The sequence below is a fragment of the Sceloporus undulatus genome, unplaced genomic scaffold, assembly GCF_019175285.1.
Source record: "Sceloporus undulatus isolate JIND9_A2432 ecotype Alabama unplaced genomic scaffold, SceUnd_v1.1 scaffold_16, whole genome shotgun sequence".
NCBI lineage: Eukaryota > Metazoa > Chordata > Lepidosauria > Squamata > Phrynosomatidae > Sceloporus > Sceloporus undulatus.
The window spans coordinates 4,335,332-4,355,759 of NW_024802938.1; the positions used below are offsets into that span (position 1 = coordinate 4,335,332).

Here is a 20,428-nt window from a genome sequence, read left to right on the forward strand (position 1 = left end):
CAGTGGGAGGGTGAGATCAATGTGAGGACATTTTGATCAGCCTCACACTCAGGAATCTCAGAATATAGTAAAACAGGATTGCTGCTTTGTCTTCCCTACAACTTATTATTAACTTTCCCTGTTATGTTCCTACCTTCCACACCCTACTGTAAATGGCTGCAGCTTTCTTTTTTGTGTTGATGTGGGGTTGCACCATAGTTTGCAAAAAGCCTGGCACAAATTCCATTTTCCTCCTGAGCTCAATTGATTCATTTCTTTCTCAGTTCTGGATTTCACTTCTCCCTGTTTCTTGCTCTTTCTCCTTCCTCCCTCCACACACACAAAAAAACTATCTCTTACACATCTTCTCCCTCATTCTCTAGTCTTTGACTTTCTCTCTTTCTTTTCCTTTTTCTTATTCCTCCCATGATTTTCTTTTTACTTAGAAAAGTGTGTTTGGTTCGTCTAAAATTACCATTGTATTGTTAAAAACAACTGGTAAAAGGTTGTTTGCTGTTTAATACAGAGCTTGGGAAAAGTAATTTTCAGCCAGAGAAATGTTTTTGTAGATGTTTACTTGAATGATGCAGCTGTGGTTGATACTTACTGACTCTTGCTTAATGAGACACCAATGTATAACATCAGTGGGGCCTCTATGTCATCACTAAGTGCCATCAGACAAATCCCGGTCTTGGTTCAGAACCCCTACTGCAGATGATGGTCTGCCAATGCCACCCAACACATTTTATAGTTGAGGGCAGTTCTGAATATTTGTTTCTCCATATCTTGGCCAAATGTGTTTTTCCAGAGGTGGAGAATGTATGGACAACATTCACAAGCCTTTGCTAGCACATCCGATGGTGAGGGATGAGGTTCAGTAGTATCTAGGTGACTGCATATTCACCTTCTCTCCTCTTACTGTGACACCATACTAATTTCAAAATTGCTTTTCATTTGAAATGTAAAATTTCTGGATATTTTTAAGCCATGAGGAGGAGTGAATCAACCCATTTTCCAGGGTTTTTTTGGGGGGGAGGGGGATAGAAATGTTTAGAACAATTGAAAAAAAAATGAAGTATTATCCCTCTCTTTAGATTGAAAGTCACTTCTGGAACATAACATGCATCATTTATAACTTGCCTTGTCATAGGAATGTCATGTCTGATATACAAGGGGGGTGGTTTCCCCAGAAAATAATTACAAATTGAATTTACTTTCATTCCCTCCACCCTTGGAAATGGAGCTATGAGGTCTTGAACTATAAGGGACCACTTTGCTTTCACAAGTTTTGAAGGACTAATAGAAAACAAGCACACAGGAAAAACAGGAAAATCCATCAACATTAGTAAAACAAAGAAAATTATTCTGTCCCTTCTGGTCTTTTATAGTGCTAAATGGAAATAAAATACTCATTCCCATTAACAGAATGAAGAAAAGGAAACCAAGACCAAGAATTGTAATGATGGTGAGGTACTGTAGCCTTACATAAAAGTTTACCTGTTTCATAGCTTTTAGAAATAATTCAGTAGGAGAAAAGATATGAATATTTTGGACATGTCTGCAAGGGCCATTTGTTTAGGTTTCCTGCCACTATCACATCACCCTGTTCACACAGTGTAAGACAAGATGCCTATTTTGGCTGCAGACTGTGTTCATGTTGGGAAGGGCAGGTCCACAGCGAATCCGGGACACCCCTTCCTTAAGCCAAATTTTACAAACTCATAATTTACTCTGGATCTTCCCAGAAAATCCAGAGCACTTCAGAGCAATGCTGAGCAGCTGTTTACACTATGTCTCTCTGTGCTGCCCACTGCCACCATCACTGGTGAAGATCACTGCCTGTGAGGTCATAACAAGGTGCCTAGCCATGTGATTGACACTAAGGCAGGATACAGACCCCCCCAAAAAGGTGCCTCCTTTTCCGCCGTCGGGAAAGCTGCAGTGGATAAACTGCACAGTTTCCCGCCGGCCAAAAAGAACCCGCAAAAAGTGAGTTCTTTTTCTGGCACACTCGTGATGTCACAAGTGCGCTGTGACGTGTGGACGCTAAGCGTCTGTCGTGTCAAAATGGCAGAGCCCGTGTGTACATGGTGCCACCATTTTAATGTACCAGATAAGTACTAGGGTTGCGGGGCGTCTGTAAGCAATGCCCCAAGGCAACCCTAGCATGTATTTCTTACGTGCTTTAAGGCCCATCTGTATTGGGCCTAAGTGTCTCATTTTTGGCCTCAGATGGAGTGACTTGTGCCAGCACTGGTGGCAGCAGGCAGCAGAGAGAGACGTGTGTGTGGACAACCACCTGGCATCGCTCCGGAGTGCCCTAGTAATGGGAATTCAGGGTAGCTTGGGGACCAGAATAGTCTGAGGGCAGCCCAAAGTATTGGTTCCAGTGTACTCTGGCCAATCTAGACCCACCCTTCTGGCCAGTGTAGGCCCACTTTTTGTCTTAAAGGTTTTGGTCTTCATTCTAAAAGAGAATTAATATTGCTTTCAGCTGAAACTAGACATTCTTTCTCTTTGTTATCCTTTTGCATTTTCCATTATGCCTACAAATATTCAGATACTTGTTAAATTCTGCAGTTTGGTTTGCAGTGGTTTCCTGTTACTTCTACAAAACCAGATACATCCATAATAATAGTTCTCTTTCATCTTGTTCCTTTGAAATGGCTTTTGTGAAACAAACATACAATGAAGCCTAAACTTCAGGATGAGCACCTCCGTTCTGCTGTTTTGTTGCTCAAGCTAGAACTTGCTGTACAACAGGTGTATCAGCACTGCCTTCAGGAGCTGCTGGAATGTATCTCAAATGGGTTGTTCTATCACACACCTAGGCATCACATATCCCCATCTTTTTTTTAATCCATGGATTCAACCATCCATGGCTTGAAAATATTTTTTAAAATATAAATTCCAATAAGCAAATCTTGGTTTTGCCATTTTATATAAGGGGCACCCCTTTCCTATGGCATTGTTTTTAATGGGACTTGAGCATCCATGGCTTTTGGTATCCAGAAAGGGGGGCTGGAATCCAGTGGATACCAAGAGCCCACTGTACATGAAAAGGAAAGTACTGGCCACTTCCAACGATGGGTTGTTTTCACTAACCCCAGACAATAGTAACCACAAGTTAGGACTCAGAGGTTTAATTCCATTGTGGAAAATCTAAAACTGAAGCAGAAGTTTCCTATCTTCTCCTTGGAACTGTGTCAGAGGAGAAAAGGGAACCAGACCTGTATGGCTCTGTCATAAATTGCTAACCCCAAAAATATAATACCACTGTTTAGTTTATGGCCAAACACAGCCTCTTTATGCGCATCTATCTGTTTCACATGCACACATCTACCAACTGAGAATGACATTGCATCTGGTAACTTAGACTCTGCTTCATGAAGGCATATTCCACAGTTAATCTGTTAGTATTTTAAATGCTGCAGTGTTGTTTTAAAGTGTGTTAAACTGAAAATCATTTATTAAAAAACCCAAAAAACAAATAGGCATGCTCACCTATAGTGAAGGTTCACATTTTCTGTGGCAATCATGCCTAGTCATTCTAAATATTCTACACTTTTTATGCTGGAATTGCCAAATGTGAAGATGACATTCTTATTAGGAGCAAACATTTATCATGTTTATAGACTCTAGTATAAAAAAACAGTATGCTGGTTCTGCAAATATTTAATAAATGGAATATGTACTCTGTACTATGAGTTACTCAGTACAGGATGAGCCTATAATTTAAAATGAAAATGTTTGTCATTTGTTATTTTATATAGAACCATGGCCATTTATTCTGGAGTTTAATGGTTTAAATTAATATAAACATATGTAAGGTTATTTAAAATATGCTACCTAAAGCCTCATAAAGCATCTGTAGATTGTGTGTCTAGATTTGTGAATATTTACATGTACTAATTGTCTGGATTTGTGTGACTGGATTTGTGAATTTCTAATTGATCCTGGGATCAGCAGTTCTCAGTAATTTTTCATAATCTTTCCTTGTCATTAGCAAATACAAACCTTGTTAATTAGCACAAGAAAGAGTAATGGCTCCCTAATTACCAAAGATCTTTCAGTGTTGCAATAGAAGTAATTGTGAGTGACAGAAAAATACATGTACACTCTCTTTATGCAGTATCAAAAGTAGAGGGTACTTAAGCAATAGATTAAAACAGAATACAATTTCAGAGAAAAACATTCTCTGAAATGGCTATAAAGGTTCGTTTTTTTTCCTCCAGCAAATGTTTCCCTCTTAGTAATGCAACTGCAGACATCAAAAGAACTAATGCTGATTGCACAGAAGGATGTGCTAGATTGTCCCTGTAAGTTGCGCTGAAAATAGCAGTCATCGCTATTAATACTTGGTAAGGCTCCCCAGATGAATTAGTGAGTGGCGGTTTATAGCTGAGGAATTAATTTGTTTTGTTTTGTTTTGTTTTTTAATATAGAAATGTAACTAAAGAAATACCTATTTCACATGATATATGAGCATTATCAAGAACTAGAGTATTTTAAAGAATAAAAATAAAATGCTTCTCAAAGTTGGTATGAAGAAAGTACAGATGAAAAGGATACTGAAGATACAATTCATAGTTAGGATCCAATCATAGTTTAGATCTGGCATAATAAGATCTAATCTGTTTTATCTGGGAAACTTCACATGCATGCTTAAATTTCTCCCACTGAAATTAATGGGAATTTAAAGTTTATGCACTGGTTTTAAACAAACATATTCATTAATTGTACTGAACATTGAGGGTGGCTTGTAATGTTGTGTGACTTTAAGGAAGGAGAGAATCGATTCTGCTGACAAATACTATTCCATCAAAGGAAAAATATTACTTGGACTCTACCCTGAAATGAAATCCAGTTTTCTAATAGTCCATATATAAAATGCTCAGCAACCAGAAAGTATTAGTACTTTTTAAAACACTTGTTACTGCACATGGTTATATAAATTAAATTAAAAAATAGTTGTTTTTTCACATGATTAATTCTCCACATTTTGAGGAAGATCTATGCCTGTTCTTCCTTACTGCTGCTGGTACAGTATATTTCTAAATTAACTATAAATCCGCAATCATGAATGCAACTTTTTTTTTAGTGGTCAAATTAGAATCTGGGTTTTAAAATTTGAAAGCCAAATGCATTAATCCACTGTGGCATTTAGTCACAATGTCTATGCTAATCCAGCAAAGGCAAAGGTAATTTTCAAATGAAGCAATTGTGTATATATTTGGTATTAGCGAAAGTTAATTTCTCAAGATGCTATCTATGAAATTAGTTATCCAGTCAGTATTCTCAGATACAAATATTTAGATACAAATATTTCATGCCAGAGCTTGGAAAAATAACTTTTTGGACTACAGCTCATAGAATACCCAGTAGCATCAGTGACCATGTTGGCTAGAGCATTCTGGGCATGGTAGCAACTTTTTTCTCTCCCAAGCTTTGCAATCATGTTTACTGACCACTAAGCAGAAGAGAAAGCAGAGCTCATTTAACTGTATTTTTAGTGCTGACAGTATCAACCTACTATTCCAGTCTAGCTTTAGAATCCCAGTGCAAACATAGGTTTGACCAATTTCAGCATGAATCTAGTACAACATTAAAAATTGGTTAATTTAGTATCACATCCCAAAAATACAGTCTAATGTTAAAACTACCAAGGTATAGAGAACTCCACAATGTCAAAAGATCTGAAGCCAGTGTTCAGCTGGCATTTGTCAAAAAACTTTCTAATTTCTTCCTCTCTGTTGTTGTTGTTGTTGTTGTTGTTGTTGTTGTTGTTAATCGCCTTTGAGTCGATCCCGACTCATGCTGGCCCTGTGGATTGGACATCTCCAAGACCCCTTGTCCTCCACTGCTCTGTTGAAGTCCTGCAAATGCAGGTCTGCAACCTCCCTGATTGAATCTATTCATCTGGTGTGTGGGATTCCTCTTTTTGTACTAACTTCTACCTTTCCTAGCATTATTGTCTTTTCTAATGAGTCCTGACTTCTCATGATGTCTCCAAGGTACAACAGCCTCAGTTTGATCATCTTGGCTTCTAGGGAGATGCTTTTTGGCTGTTCATGGTATTGTCAGTACTCTTCTCCAGCACCACATCTCAAATGTATTGATTTTCATCTTATCCAGTTTCCTCACTGTCAAGCATTCACATGTACATGGTGATGGGGAATAGAATGGCTTGGACAATTCTGACTTTAGTGCTCCGTTGTGTATCATTATTGTTTAGTATCTTTTCTAGTTCTTTCATCACTGCCCTTCACATTCCTAATCTTCTTCTGATTTCTTGACTGCAGTCTCATTCCCAATTGATGTTTTATCCAAGGTACAGGAATTCTTTTACTATTTCAATTTCCTCATTGTCTAGCTTGAATGTACATATGCCCTCTGTGGTCATTATTTTTGTTTTTGTTTTTATTTCAGCTTTTGCACTTTCTTCTTTGACCTTCCTTAGTAATTATTCTAAGTCCATGATGTTTTCCACTAGTAGTATTGTGTCATTCACCTACCTGTAGCCTTCCATACATCTCAAAAGTTGGTTTCCCACACCTATAGACATGGATTTTGAAATACAGAGGTCTGACATGAGGAGAGGTCACCCCTTTCCTTCTTCTGACAGAATCTCAGCATTGGATGCAGCCTCTAAATTTCTTGACATTAATTAAGCAATTCCTACCAGGTCATCAGGAAGCACTTAAGAGGAAAATGAAAATAAAAGCAGAGAAGGAGTCTAAAATGTATAGATGAACTATGGGTTCCTAATATATATTAGAGGGGATCCACTGCACACCAATAGCCTAATACAGTCAGCCCTCCTTATTCACTGATTTTTTTTATCCACAGATTCAAGCATCCACAGCCTGAATACACACACACACACACACTGTAAATTACAAATAGCAAACTTTGATTTTCCATTTTAAATAAGGAACATCATTTTGATGTGCCATGGTATTTAATGGGACGTGAGCATCCACAGATTTTGTTATCCACGGAGGGTCCTGGAACCAAACCTCAGTGGATACCAAAGGCCCAGTGTAGGTTGGTTTCTTTATCTCACACACATCATTGCAAATAAGAAATTAGTGCTGTACACTTGCACCATGTCAGTGTTAATTCCCAAGACAAGATAAAGCCAACTTTCATCAGAACTATCACATAGCTGGGTGACTTGTTGTGACCTTAGAGGAAGCAATTCATGTCAGTGGCAGTGGCACCAGGAGCATAGCATGACATATATGTAGATAACTGCCTGGCATCACTATGGAGTGCTCCAGATTTTCCTGCAAATTCAGAACAAAAAGTAAGGGGTTTTTACAGCAGTTGGGGGGGGGGGGGAGTAAAGGTGGATTTGGTGTGAAACTGGCCTCATTTTGTGAAGACTGTCAAGATAAATCAAGGATTTGGCCCTGCATCATGAAGACAGGTCATGGTAAGAGTGGAAGGATTTACATGGGTTTAATTGGCCCATGTAGACATGCCCATTGAGAAAAGTGCAATGTCTTTTTGTCAACTTTAGGCACATCTGGTTGAATTCACGAGTGAATAGCAGGTTCTTCTTCATGGTCTCTGTGCCTCACATAAATGTCTATTGTGCCTGCTCAGAGACTCCATTTGGAAAGGTTTAGATCTTAGTAGCTTTGGTAGTTATGCTCTGACCCCTCCAGTCTACTGTGCATGTCCTAAGTGCACTAACAAACAAAATACTGTTTTAGTTCACTTCATTTAATTTAGGTTTATAAACAACTTTAAACGATATTTGGGGATAGTGGCTGAACAGAAAGCTATCAACCTACTTCCACAGTACAATTTTCTCATCCCTGACCTCAGATGTGGATTCTTAGGAGGATGGGAGGATTCATTCCTCATTGACAGGTGGCATTCTATTGGAGGATGGGCAAAATAGAGTCCAAACCAGAATATATTTCTGAAGGCACTGTGGTGCTGAAATAGGATGGTCAGCAAAAATTGAACTTCCATATACTCATATGCACACAAATCCTAATTTTCTGTAGTAGTAGAAGCTGTGCATTCTGTTTGACTCTTTGGGATGATCAAACTGTTCTTCAGGAATCCTGTGTTTAAGGAAGTCTGCTTCTGGACAGGAGGAATCATGCTAGGTGGTGGTTGTTGGGTTTTTTTAAATGCTAGAAATGTATTATTTATATTGCATAAAGAACTGTTATAATTGCATTCATTTTGTTTTGATGTCATATATGGGGTGTGATTATTTTGTGCTTGAGGAGGGAACTCTTAAAGTGTCATGAAAACTAGAGATTTCTGTGGTCTATTCCTATTTTTCGTAGCTCTTTCAAATATTAGGAAAGGTGAAATTAGGCAGACTACAAATTTGTCTTATAATGGTTAAATGGAGGTGGAAGACAGTAGTATACATCCGTTTGGTGAGGCTGCTGTATAGCGATGTGAATTAAATGGAAACTCCCATGCTTCATCATCTTAAAAGGGTGAGAAGGAGATCCAGAATGCCTTAACTATCATATAGGGTGTCCCCATGTGTGTGCTGTGCCTTCATGTCACCTGCCAACTTTTATTGGCAAGATTTTATTAGGCAAGGAATGCTCAGAAGTGGTTTGATACACTTGTGGAGACTAGCCTTCCCCAACCTGAATCCCTTCAGATTTGTGAAGACTACGGTGCTCGGCAGACTGCCCCAAAAGGGTGGGCTGGCAGTACCCATTTTTCCTCTTGAGGGACACTGCAGCAGCCAAACAGCACGGCCTCCCTCCACAGCAAAAAGGACCCACTGAAAGGTTGGCCCACTGTCACGCATCGATGACAGAAGTGTGGTGCCCCGTGTGGACAGGAGGCCACCATGATGGTGCTACCGCCACACACTAGGGCTCGGGACAATGCCATTACTCCGCAACTCCGAGCCCTAAAATCAGCCCCAGACTGTTGCTTTCCAGCAGTCTGTACCAGGCCTACAGTTCCAATAAACCTTGAGCCAGTCTGTTGTAACTGTAATCCAACATATCTGAAGGAACTGGAGAAGGCTGCAGAAGGGTCAGAGGCCTTCATTGGGAAACAGTGAGCTCTCCTAGTTATTAATTTGCCAGACATGAATCCCATTCAACAAAGAGAAAAGGTTTCATTCTCTTCTTTTTATGAAGCTTTCTGGGTTCCTGTAGGAGGCCAGTTCCCTCAAAGCTGTCAAAAGAGGCTGGACGAGATTGCAATCCTATATCCACTGCCTTGGAGGCCCTGAGAGACAGGAAATAACACCATGAGTGAATAATTGAATGAAACACAGGGATGGGTAATCTCAGTCCTCTGGACTGGATCCAACCATTTTGGAGCCCCAATCTGACACTTTGCGGTTCCTCAGATTACTGTGCCCCACAACAACATCCTTGGCAGATTCCCAGCTTTTGCATGATTCCCTGTCCACAGATTGATATATTTCTCCTGAAGCTTAAATGTACGAAGATTAAAACTAAGAGTTTTGAGCTAAAATATGCTGTTATTTTTTACTCCACCCTTTTGCCTTTGACCTTTGAGAACTTAAATGAAAATGAAGTTGGCCTTTGAGCATAAAGAGGATTCCCCACTGTTGTTATAACACTTATAACACTTAAATGTCACTTAAAACAGTTGTATTGTTGTTGTGTGTCTTCAAGTCATTTCTGACTTATGACAACCCTCAGACAACCCTGTCACAGTGTTTTCATGGCAAGATTTGTTCAAATGGGGGTTGCTTTTGCTTTCCACAGAGGGTGAGAGAGTTTGCCTTGCCCACATTCACCCAATGGGTTTCTGTGGCTGAGTGGGGATTCAAATCATGATGTCCAGAGTTTTAGTCCAAGTTTCAAATCAATACAACTCACTGGCTCTCACTGAAAACAATGGAACTTACTAAATTTATAGAATTGTATTATAAAATGGCTGTCAACTTTCTTGACCTCTCAATAGGTTAGTCAATGCTGTTAGTCAAGGCATTAGTGGCCAGAAGATGCACACTACTAAAGCAACATACTGGATTAAAAATCTTTGTTTCTAGCATCTGCTTGTTACATTTTTACCTCATAACTTTCTTCCATCATGGAACTGAAGTAGCATCCCTTTAACCTTAGGAGGGATAATGAGAGCATAAAGTGACTTTTTCTCCCAGGAAGCAGGAAGGGTTTTGTGTTATTGTTTGCTGTTGACTTTTATTTGCCTCTGGAGAAAAGAAGGACAAAGGAGGGACTCTCAGGAGCATGGAAAAGGATATGGTTAAGTCTTATTTTCAGTATTCACAAAATCAGAAAGCACTGATTAGAGAAGCGGCAATAGAGGCTGAGAAGAAGCGACACTACAGGGAAAATGAATGTGAACAGAATGTGAATGTGGCCAAGGTTCAACTTACTCCAAAGTATCTATCATGTGAAACGATGCCACCCTAATAAGACTTGTGATAGATGTGGTAATAAAAGAGAAGCAGTATTAAAACAAAAAGTTTACTGTTTAAAGCTAACTGAGACAAACACCAGAACAGCCAGCAATTTAAATGTCAATCTTAAACACAATATATATTCTACTGAAAGAAGCAATTGCTTAGGTGGGATGGCTGGCAAGTTTGAAAACACATTTAAATACAGAATGTGAGTAAGTTTTTCCTAGTGGGAAAAAGATGACTCGTTTGTCCATTATAGTATTGTTCACTGTGTCATCTTGTTGTTGCAATATTTCACTAAACTATTAAAGATGAGAATTAATTATACCACCTGTTCTAAGGCTGCAATCCTCCAGCCACTTATCAAAGAATAAACTCCACTGAATGTATTTCTTCTGAGTAAACATTCATGCTGTCATTTCTGAAATTAGTGGTATGTACAAGTTTCCACTTACAGCTTTGATTATGTCATTAGATGTTAACAAGCCACTTTGATACTCCCACAAGAGAATGAGAAATATATATTTATGCATCTGTTTTAATACCTATAGGCAGTTCTCCTGGGCTGAGCTCTGAATCTTATTGTAATTAACTGTGTTGACAGCGATCTCAAAAAGCTTTTATACTAGTCTGTGATGGAGGTCGCGGTGGTGGAGAAATTCTTGCTGAGAATAGAAGCTTGTACCTGAGATCCTTGGTTATGACAGTAATTGCTGTAAACTTTCATTGATGGATTACATGAAATCTTTTGTAGACCTTCATCTCTGTGGCATAAATCCATCACGTTTACTATTTTCTGTTTCCATCTCCATGTCTTATAACTGGAAAACTAAGCTTTGAGCTCAAATGGCTTAGACATGTATCTTAATAGTCTGTCAGATTTCTTATTACTTTTTGATAGTCTGTCTCTATGACATCAAACAGGCAGACAAACGTTATTTCAGTCACTGACCAATAAATACAATCAGTAAAACAAACAGTAAATTTATAAAATTAATCTCTAATATCAATGCTTATTCATTATCATTTGTGGATGCAGTTTACATATAATGTAGCAAAATTTTGCCACGTCTAGTAAAATAGTTTTGTTTTGAGATAATGTAAATAAAAAGCATCAGGGTGTCTCAGAAATTAAGATAAGAAAGGGATGAGCAACTGATAACAAATATCTCTGTAAAACTGACAGTACAGAAGTACATATTTCTAATGTACCTGTGTCACAAGGACAATATCAAACTTCATAAGGGACTTTCCTATATTTTCCTTCCAAAACTGCTGTTGGGAGAGCATTAAACCAGGCTCTCCTGAATTTAGGGCATGTAATATAATATAGATATGTTGCTGGTGTAGAAATTAGCATTAGATTATTTGCAAAGAAAAAGCAGCTGTTTCTGCCTGGTATTCTGTATCTAAAATCCTTTGTTTTAACAGTAATGTCTCCATTACTTCTAAATACTATGCCTCCATCATCTATTAATATCTCCTCTGATGAAGATTAGCAACTTTCTTAGCTCACGTCCATAAATCTTGTTTCTGCTTCTTTTTTAAAGTCTAGATTGTAAAGTATTTTCCCCCATTACTTTTTTCAAAGAGGATGATATCTAAAGGGCAAGGGAGGGGAACTGGAAGGAGCTATTCAGCCTATTTCTGATTTCTGAAGAATATTTACAATGAGCTGTCTTGGTACCAGTCCTCCACAAAAGAGCTGGAGTTCTGTGGCTTGATTGAGTCATAATGTTTTAGACACAGCAGTCTTATGGAAGTCAGATGAGAGGCATTTTTAATAGAGAACCACAGCTGTAAGGGCCTGTATGCTTTTTTCTTTTCCTTTTCCCATTTAATCACTATGGCCTGCTGCAGGACTCACACAGGTGATCCCTCCCTTGAATTGGGGATCATGCTGGAGAAGTGAGGGCTTTTTCTATGTTCCCTTTTAAGCCCTTCCCCTTCTCTATTATCAGTAGGGAAACATAGCCTGTTGCAACAATATCTTGGTGCGCACTGTCTGTACCAATGAATGTATGCCTCCATCATCATTACATATGGCAAGTTTAATCTTCTGCATAGACGATTAAAAGAAAAGAAAAGCCAAGCCTAACTATCCAGGTTTCTATCTCAACAACAACATGTCATTTATATTGTGGTGGGCATGGATACATGTACAAATAGGTCTTCTGTTAGGAAAAATACTCAGGTATTTGGAAAGGAAGAAGCATATACAATGCATGTCACAAACAGGTGCATGAGAAAATGAGTTTTGGAACACTGCCAGACAGGCAGTTCCTGCAGACATAACCATTATTGTTTCCTCTGTTCTCCATTTCTTTACTTTCTACATTACTATGTGTTACCTGGATTATTATTATTTCCCCATTTCCTATATAATACCATATTGACAGACCTTGGAAAAGTTACTTATTAGAATTACAACACCCACAGTCTTCCATCCAGCATGGCCACAGATAACAACTTGTTATTCGCAATTTACTTTTTCCAAACTATTGCTAATAAACATAGGCCAAAGGTCTGCCTTCCCCTATATAGGGCAGTTGTGATGATACCTGTCCTCAGTCTGGTCTATATATATTTTGGAGAGCAAATGTGTTCCTTCCTTTCTCGTCTATCCACCCAGTGGGTCCACCTCAGTTTCAATACCTGTGGGGAATAACATTCTCACATGGCTTGTATTTTTAAATACTAACATTCACATGCCCTAATCTCATGGTTGATTTCCAGGTTGGATTTTGTTCTCCTAAACCCTTGGCATTTTATGCATCTCATCCTTCATTGTCATTCTCAAGTTGAAGTAGTTCAAAATATAAATACCAATTTAACATAAAAACCAATAAGGCAACATTAGATCAATTAGCAGAAACAAAATTAAGGTTAAAATATTAATGTTGTTTCTTACCATTTTTTTTGCTTCCCCTCCCCCATGCATATGGACCAGATAAAGATTTCTTGAAAAGTATACATTTATATGGATAGTTGTAATAGAATTATATGCATAGTAACCATAATATTATGAACAGTATAAAACTATAAATTGAATACCAAAGTCTAGTATTACTTAAGTCTACTAGGATTCAAAATACTGGATACTACAGTCAAGACTGTCCATGCCATTATATTTCTGATTTCTATGTATGACTGTGAAAGCTAGATTGTGAAGAAAGTTGATATGAAGAAAATCAACTCTTTTGAAATATGGTGTTGGAGAAATGTTTTACAGATACCATGGACTGCTTTAAAAAAAAAACACCACCCCGAATAAATCGGTATTGGACAAAATCAAGCCTGAACTCTCCCTTAGACAGGATAAATAAGCTGAGGCTGTCATACTTTGGGCATACCATGAGAAGACAGACTTCATTACAAAAGAAAATAATGCTTGGAAGAGTAGAAAGCAGTAGAAAAAGAGAGACTGCAATTTACAGATGAAACCCAATCAAGGAAGCCATGAACCTGTGTTTATAAGACCTGGGCTGTGGATAACGGAGTAATTTGGGGGCCTCTTGACTGCAGATCCCACTTGTTTTTAAATGAAATCATTTACAAAATGTAATGTGTGAGGGTGTTTTCAGTCATTTCTTGTCTGCTTTTTCCTAGATAAACGTGTCGACAACTGGCCCTTGATGCAAACTCCATTTCCCACAATGGCTATCAGCACTGTGTACCTCCTCATTGTTTGGCTAGGACCAAAATGGATGAAGACAAGAGAGCCTTTCCAGTTGCGCTCATTGTTGGTTACTTACAACTTTGGAATGGTTATACTTAATTTCTATATTTTCAAAGAGGTACATCTGTTACTTTTCTTTATGTACCTTTCTTTCTTTCTTCCCCTTTCTTCATTACAGTCTCCTCTAGATATATATATATATATATATATATATATATATATATATATATAGTTGCATAAATCTATGCCAACTCTGTCATTTGCACAATAGAGTTCATTAGTACAGTTTCTGTATATGTAGGCTTGCAGTCCAAATTATATACTGCTTATGATTTAGAATTTCCACGAAAGGAGCTAAACTATTTGATTTGTCTTGTATATGTTTTGAGAGTCAAGTGGACATTTGTATATGTTTGGATTTAATTTTTCATTGCAATTATTCATCTGCCTCCAAGGCTATCAAAGCAGAATTCTAAAAACTTGGTTTTTCATACGTGTGGAAGGAAAAGGCAATTTAAGGCAATTTCTGCCAATCGTCTCTGCAGCCTCATTTGCTCCTGTAAATATGCGTCAGAGAGATGTAAAGAGTATTTGTAAAATTTCTCATCCTGCACAGAAACATCTCAACATCTCTTGACATTTCCTCATGATTTTTGCCTGGCGTATGCACTTTATGCATTTCCTCATGATTTTTGCCTGGGGTATTATTTTTATTTTAAAATGTGGTTTGCACAAAACATTGTATTTTGTGCAAAAATATGTTGTACCTGCACATAATGTGTTGTATTATTGCTAAAATCTTACATTTGCATAACATTACAATGTTCTTGTGCAAAAATGTCAAATGTGAAAAATAATTTAAAAACTCTTGCAGTCTGACCAGGTAGGGAGAAAACTTTTGAAAAATGTGAAGACCGACAGCCTTAATACTTTATAATGTTTGAGAACTCTCCAAACAGCATGAAAGGCAGTATTGGGATATGCTGCAAAGAAAAGGGGGAGTTTGTGAAAACTGTGGTCCCACTCTCTTCCTTCAATGGGGAGCACCTGCTGAATCCCAGTTCCCTCCATGAATGTACATGTCTGTACTCATGATGAATGAAAAAAGAGTTCAGTTTACACTTTTTATAAAATTTCATGCCCTCTAACTATCCTGACTTGGGAGGGACAGTCCCAATTAATCCTCTGTTTTCCAACTTTTTCAACAATTTTTCAATTGTTCCAGTTTCTCTCTCCTTTCCCCATTTCCCATTGGTGCAAATAGAGTTCAAAGTGCAAAAGTAGTTTGCCATCAATTAAATCATAAAGGAGGGTGAAGAGAAGAGGAGGGCAGAATCTTGTCCTCACCAGTAGTATGAGGCAAAAGCAAATTCCTACAGCCTCTCCTAGCTTATGTGTTTCGATTCATTAATGCCTTTTGCCATCTTGATCATATTCTGATATTACTTGGTCATATGTGTCCCAGTTTTCATCTGTGAAATATTTCGAGATTATCACATTCACCCATGGCCAGGCAAATGCAGCCTGTATACAGCCCAGATGCCAGCCAGGCTTATTCTGTGGCTTTTCAAGAATGGGATCCCATCCTTGAAAAGCCGCAGAATAAGCCCTGCTGGCTTATTTATGTATACATCCAGGATGTATATGGGCTGCATTCACCCAGAGATGAGTGAATGCGATAAGACCCATTTTAAAAATTAATGGGCCTCTATCCCATTGAGGATAAGGTGCTTTAAACAGAATGCAATGATCTCCTTTGAGGGTGCAGTTTTTAAAATTATTTCTTCCTTTGCTGTGCAGCTCCTAATGCCACTCTCACTCTCATGCTGATTCATTGGATTTGGTGGCCCTCTGGATTATCATGGGAAGTGGCACTGGAGGCTATAGGGAGACAAGGTGAAAATCTCCACCTCATCGCCTTCAGCTAGGAACTTTTCTTGGATTCTGACTCCCTCTGCAAATGGAAAGCGTCCTTCCGTTCACAGTCCACAGCCAGCCCATTGTCTTAAAGAAAATATTTTTAAAGGAGTAAAGCATTTAACATTTTAGACATAATTTTCAGAAATCTGCATAGATTTACATATCCACTTTCACACTGTTTCCCTAGCTGCCTAGTAAGGGGATATAGTCATAGTGTTAGCCATTTGGTTAGTCCTAGTAGAAAACTCAAATCATTTTATGGGCTGGTTTGTACTAGTATTATTTTGATCTTCTTCTTCAAAATTCTGTTCTGGATGGGAGTTCTAAATTTTATTCAACTCATAAACTAATTATGAATGATTTGTTTGCTTTGACAAACTGGAATTTGAAACAGCTAGTCAATAATGGGTGACAGGTGTTTCAGAGGTTCTCCCTTAAGATTTTATTTGCATGACTGAAGTTTACTGTGGCTTCATCTTTGGAGGAAGAGTGCTGGGAAATGACAGCCCTATTGTTAGGGTAGCCTACTTGATTTACACATAAAGGCCACAGATCTGCACCCAACCCATGTGAAGAGGGTGGCGTGGAATGACTTTTTATTGGGCTCCAATATGCACCTGCACCTTGAGACACCTGTAGCCTTCCATGTGTTACGATGGGCAAGCTCCAACTTGGCAGGTCATTAAGTTCAAAGCAACATTGCAAACTATGGCATGTTCAAACCCTGTGTACAGCTCCAGTCCCACTCCTACTGAAGAATCTGGAAATTAAGGTCATGAGGATGGAGCAAGCTGATTGAGGCTTTTAAGGTAAGGTACATAAGAGCCTCAGTTTGAAGTGAATGGCCTGTTATGTCATGTAGCTCACTTGATATAAGAGTGGCACTGTGGGAGAGGAAGGACAGTAAAAGGAAGGAAAAGGTCACATTATATGTTTTAATACGAGGCACAGAAGGGACAACCCTTCTCTCTCTCTGTGTGTTCCAAACTGCTTTTTAAAAATATATATTGCTTTTATTGAGCTCTTTAAAACTTTTACCCACCCACCCCCAATAACAAATTTGTATATGTAACTTTTTCAGCTATTTCTAGCATCAAGAGCTCGGGGATACAGCTATATCTGTCAGAGTGTGGATTACTCAGATAATGAATATGAAGTCAGGGTGAGTAGTAACATCAAGTGTCAATTAATCTGTCAGCCATTTACAATTTAAGTGCCCTTCAAATGATTACTGTACTATGCCTGTTTTCTCTTATCTGTTCTGCTTCTGTTTTATTGTTGGGAAACCCAAATGAATCTTAATATGAAGCAACTGTTGGACATGGACGTGTGTGTGTATTCTTTATTTTAAAAGAATAAGGAGCAACACCTTCAGCAATTTCTTAAAAGTGTACATGCACTGGGTAATCTATAAACCACTTATTATAGACTCTGAAACATGAAACTGAAATAGTGGCTTTGGTCTGAAAATGCTGCTGCTTGTTTCACACAGCTCATACCAAAGGCACCACAATGACTTATCCAATACATGTAGACGTATGTGTATGTGTGCACCATCAAGGAAAGATACACTTTTTGTTCTTACCAGTGAAATACCTCTATAGATTTTTGCCACAATACCATCAGTTTCTTAAACAGTTTTAAAGGAATGGTTCAGAACAAGAATGAACAGCACAGATGTCTTTACCATCACCAACTGGTGTTTATTGATTTTGTTGTTATTTTATTATGTATTTGTGTGTGTGTTAAAGCCATAAGCCCATGAATTTAATAGGGGAGGGATCTCAACCTGGGTTGAACACACCCCAAAGGTTGCGAGATGGAAATCAAGGGGTGCTTGTGTCCTTGAGTGTCCACAAGCCATCACTCAGTTGCTCAATTTAGATTGGCATTTTATGCACTAAGTTCAAAGCTTTTTTTCAAAGTTCAAAGTATTGTTTGTGGTTCAAAAATTAGAAATTAGACTTCTTCATCTTCAGTTGTGATATTACTTTTGTAGGGGGTGTAACATTAATCAAACATTTCCTAGGGGTGTGAGGCATAGAAATGTTGGGATTCACTGTCATAGGGTTTTCTTAGGCATGGAATACTCAGAGGTGGTATGAGCAGTTCCTTCCTCTGAAATATAGTCTATGGCACCTGGTATTTGTTAGCTGCCTTCCATCCAAGTACTAACCAGGGCTAATCCTGCTTAACATCCAAGGTCAGCCTGGTGTGTTTAAGTTATTTAGGCTCTAGATGTAGACTTAAGCAAATATTATTTCATAGCCAACAGCAAATGCTAATACTGTAGGTAATTTTCTTCATACTGTATATTGCAAGTTTTGTTGGGCAAGGTTTTAGCTGCTGTGATGAAAACCTGTTGAACCATGTGGGGAGCCAGTTCATTTTCCATGTGCACATTGCACTCTGGTGTGCCAGTGTGAATCAGGTCTTCAAGAAGTACAAGAGAGAGAAAGAGAGATTTCAAAAGTATAACATTTGAGAGTTTATTTCTACTGTGAAGTAGTTATTTACATGATATGAGGGGTGTGACATTTATGAAAATATAAGGATGTTGAATGATGGAAAACAAAGAATCTAGCTTTATTTTTAAAATGTTTTGGCCACTGCTATAAAATAATAACAGCGGACAATTATATCAGTTCCTTCCTGATACCTTGCTATGTAGTTTGGGAGGAACCATTTCTGTTTTGTATCACAATGTTTTGATGACTCTGCTCCCAGTTCTGAGGTGCTTTAACATGCGTCTAGTGATAAAATCAAGAGATTTTGCAATAGTACTTCAGTCCCCTCCCGGGATTACTAGTATCTAGAGGCTTCCTCTTCCACCTGTCATATAAGAAGGCTGTATTTCCATTTGGCCTCATTCCAGAAAAACACCTACACTTAAGCAGATTTGTATCATTAAGAAAGGCAATAGGCACAAGCATGTATCCACCTAGGCCGTGTCTGTTCATTATGCATTAAAAAGAATGGTGACTATGTTGCATTACACAGTCTCTAAAGGAAATTACTCATATTAAAAAAGCACCTATATATTCTGTTAGGGAGTGGACTATGGGACACTGATACATATCTTAAGTTTTTCATTTAAAATAGTCATTGACCCTTTAATCATAGTTGTTAATGTAATCTTTCTATGCCATCTGTCTCAACTGATCTAGATTTTACATCTATGAAAGCTATTCTGAAAAGAAATAGTAAGACCTATTTCTGATCTCAGTTATATTTAGAATATTTAAGTATTTTAGATTATGTTATTATTGTCAAACTGGCAGAATGTACAAAACAAGATAGTCAACACTGCATTTTGTTCTCTTCTTGATGTTTATTCAGCAGGGTTTTTATTATTTTTTGTACTTGTAAGGGTAAATTCAAGTAACCACAACCCCCAAAACACAATTAAAAGTTCTGTTCAAGTCTTCTGTTGACTTCTGGACAATACAACCTGTCTATTTTTCATCTAAGCACCCACAATCCTTTCTGTTCTCATTGTTAACCCATGTCTTTCTGGCTGTGGACAAATAGCTTAACAGTTCATGTGTTTTAATCATTTTTTTCCTTAGATGAAAGCTTAGATATTAAATTAAATGTATCTTTGAGTTAAATTTATCTGGTTTTCCTCAAGCTGAATGCTGCTGAATGAATTACTGTCTGCATTTCACGTTAAACCTGATGGGTATTTTTTTTTTCATGAACAAGTTTTAACCTTTTAAATGAGTAGCATTTGTACTTTTACTGGGTGAAAAAAAAATTGCATTTATTCAATGCACTCAAACAGAAAGGACATGTAGTACCTTTTCAGAGCCTGTCTGTCTGAGCCTGGGAAGCTTAGTCATAGGATGTTCTGGATATTGAAATTCTTGATGGCTGAATAGTGAAAAGGAGGACCAAAACAGATGTGCAAAAAAAGCTGGCTTCCCTGTGGTTTGGGGGTCATGGCCTAAGAGAAGCAGCATACCAAAAGTTAACCATATTTTGTCTTGCTTCCAAAATGAGTATAAAGATAAGGTAAAGGTAGTCCCTTGACATGAATGTCTAGTTGTAACCGACTGTAGGGGCGGTTCTCATCTAAGCTGAAGAGCCAGCATCATCCGAGGACTGTTCTGGGTTATGTGGCCAGCATGACTGAACTGAATGCTGGTACCTTCCCACTAAAGTGGTACCTATCTATCTACTTGCATTTGCATGCTTTCTAACTGCTGGGTTGGCAGAAGCTGGGACTAGTGATAGGAGCTCACCCCATCATGCAGCACTCAGACCTCGAACTGCCCACCTTCCAATCTTCCGATCGTCAGAGCTGGCTTCTTAACCACTAAGCCACCGCATCCCTTAAATTAATAATTAAAATGAGTAAACATTTTAATTAGTTTTGACACACTTTCCAAATAATGAAGACAATTTCTGATTTTTTTCTTCTCAAAGGTGGTGTCTTCACTGGTGTAGTA

At 38.2% G+C, this 20,428-nt stretch overlaps 1 protein-coding gene across 1 annotated transcript in view; it reads left to right on the forward strand.

Moving 5' to 3' along the window:
* The first annotated feature begins 2,667 nt into the window (after positions 1–2,667).
* The window catches only part of LOC121917396 (elongation of very long chain fatty acids protein 4-like), a 29,056-nt gene continuing 11,295 nt past the window's right edge, over positions 2,668–20,428 (forward strand). Inside the window, exons 1-4 of the mRNA XM_042443339.1 lie at positions 2,668–2,776; positions 4,215–4,298; positions 13,988–14,175; positions 17,059–17,139. Coding sequence (XP_042299273.1) covers positions 2,668–2,776; positions 4,215–4,298; positions 13,988–14,175; positions 17,059–17,139 — 462 coding nt within the window. The remainder of the gene's footprint in view (positions 2,777–4,214; positions 4,299–13,987; positions 14,176–17,058; positions 17,140–20,428) is intronic.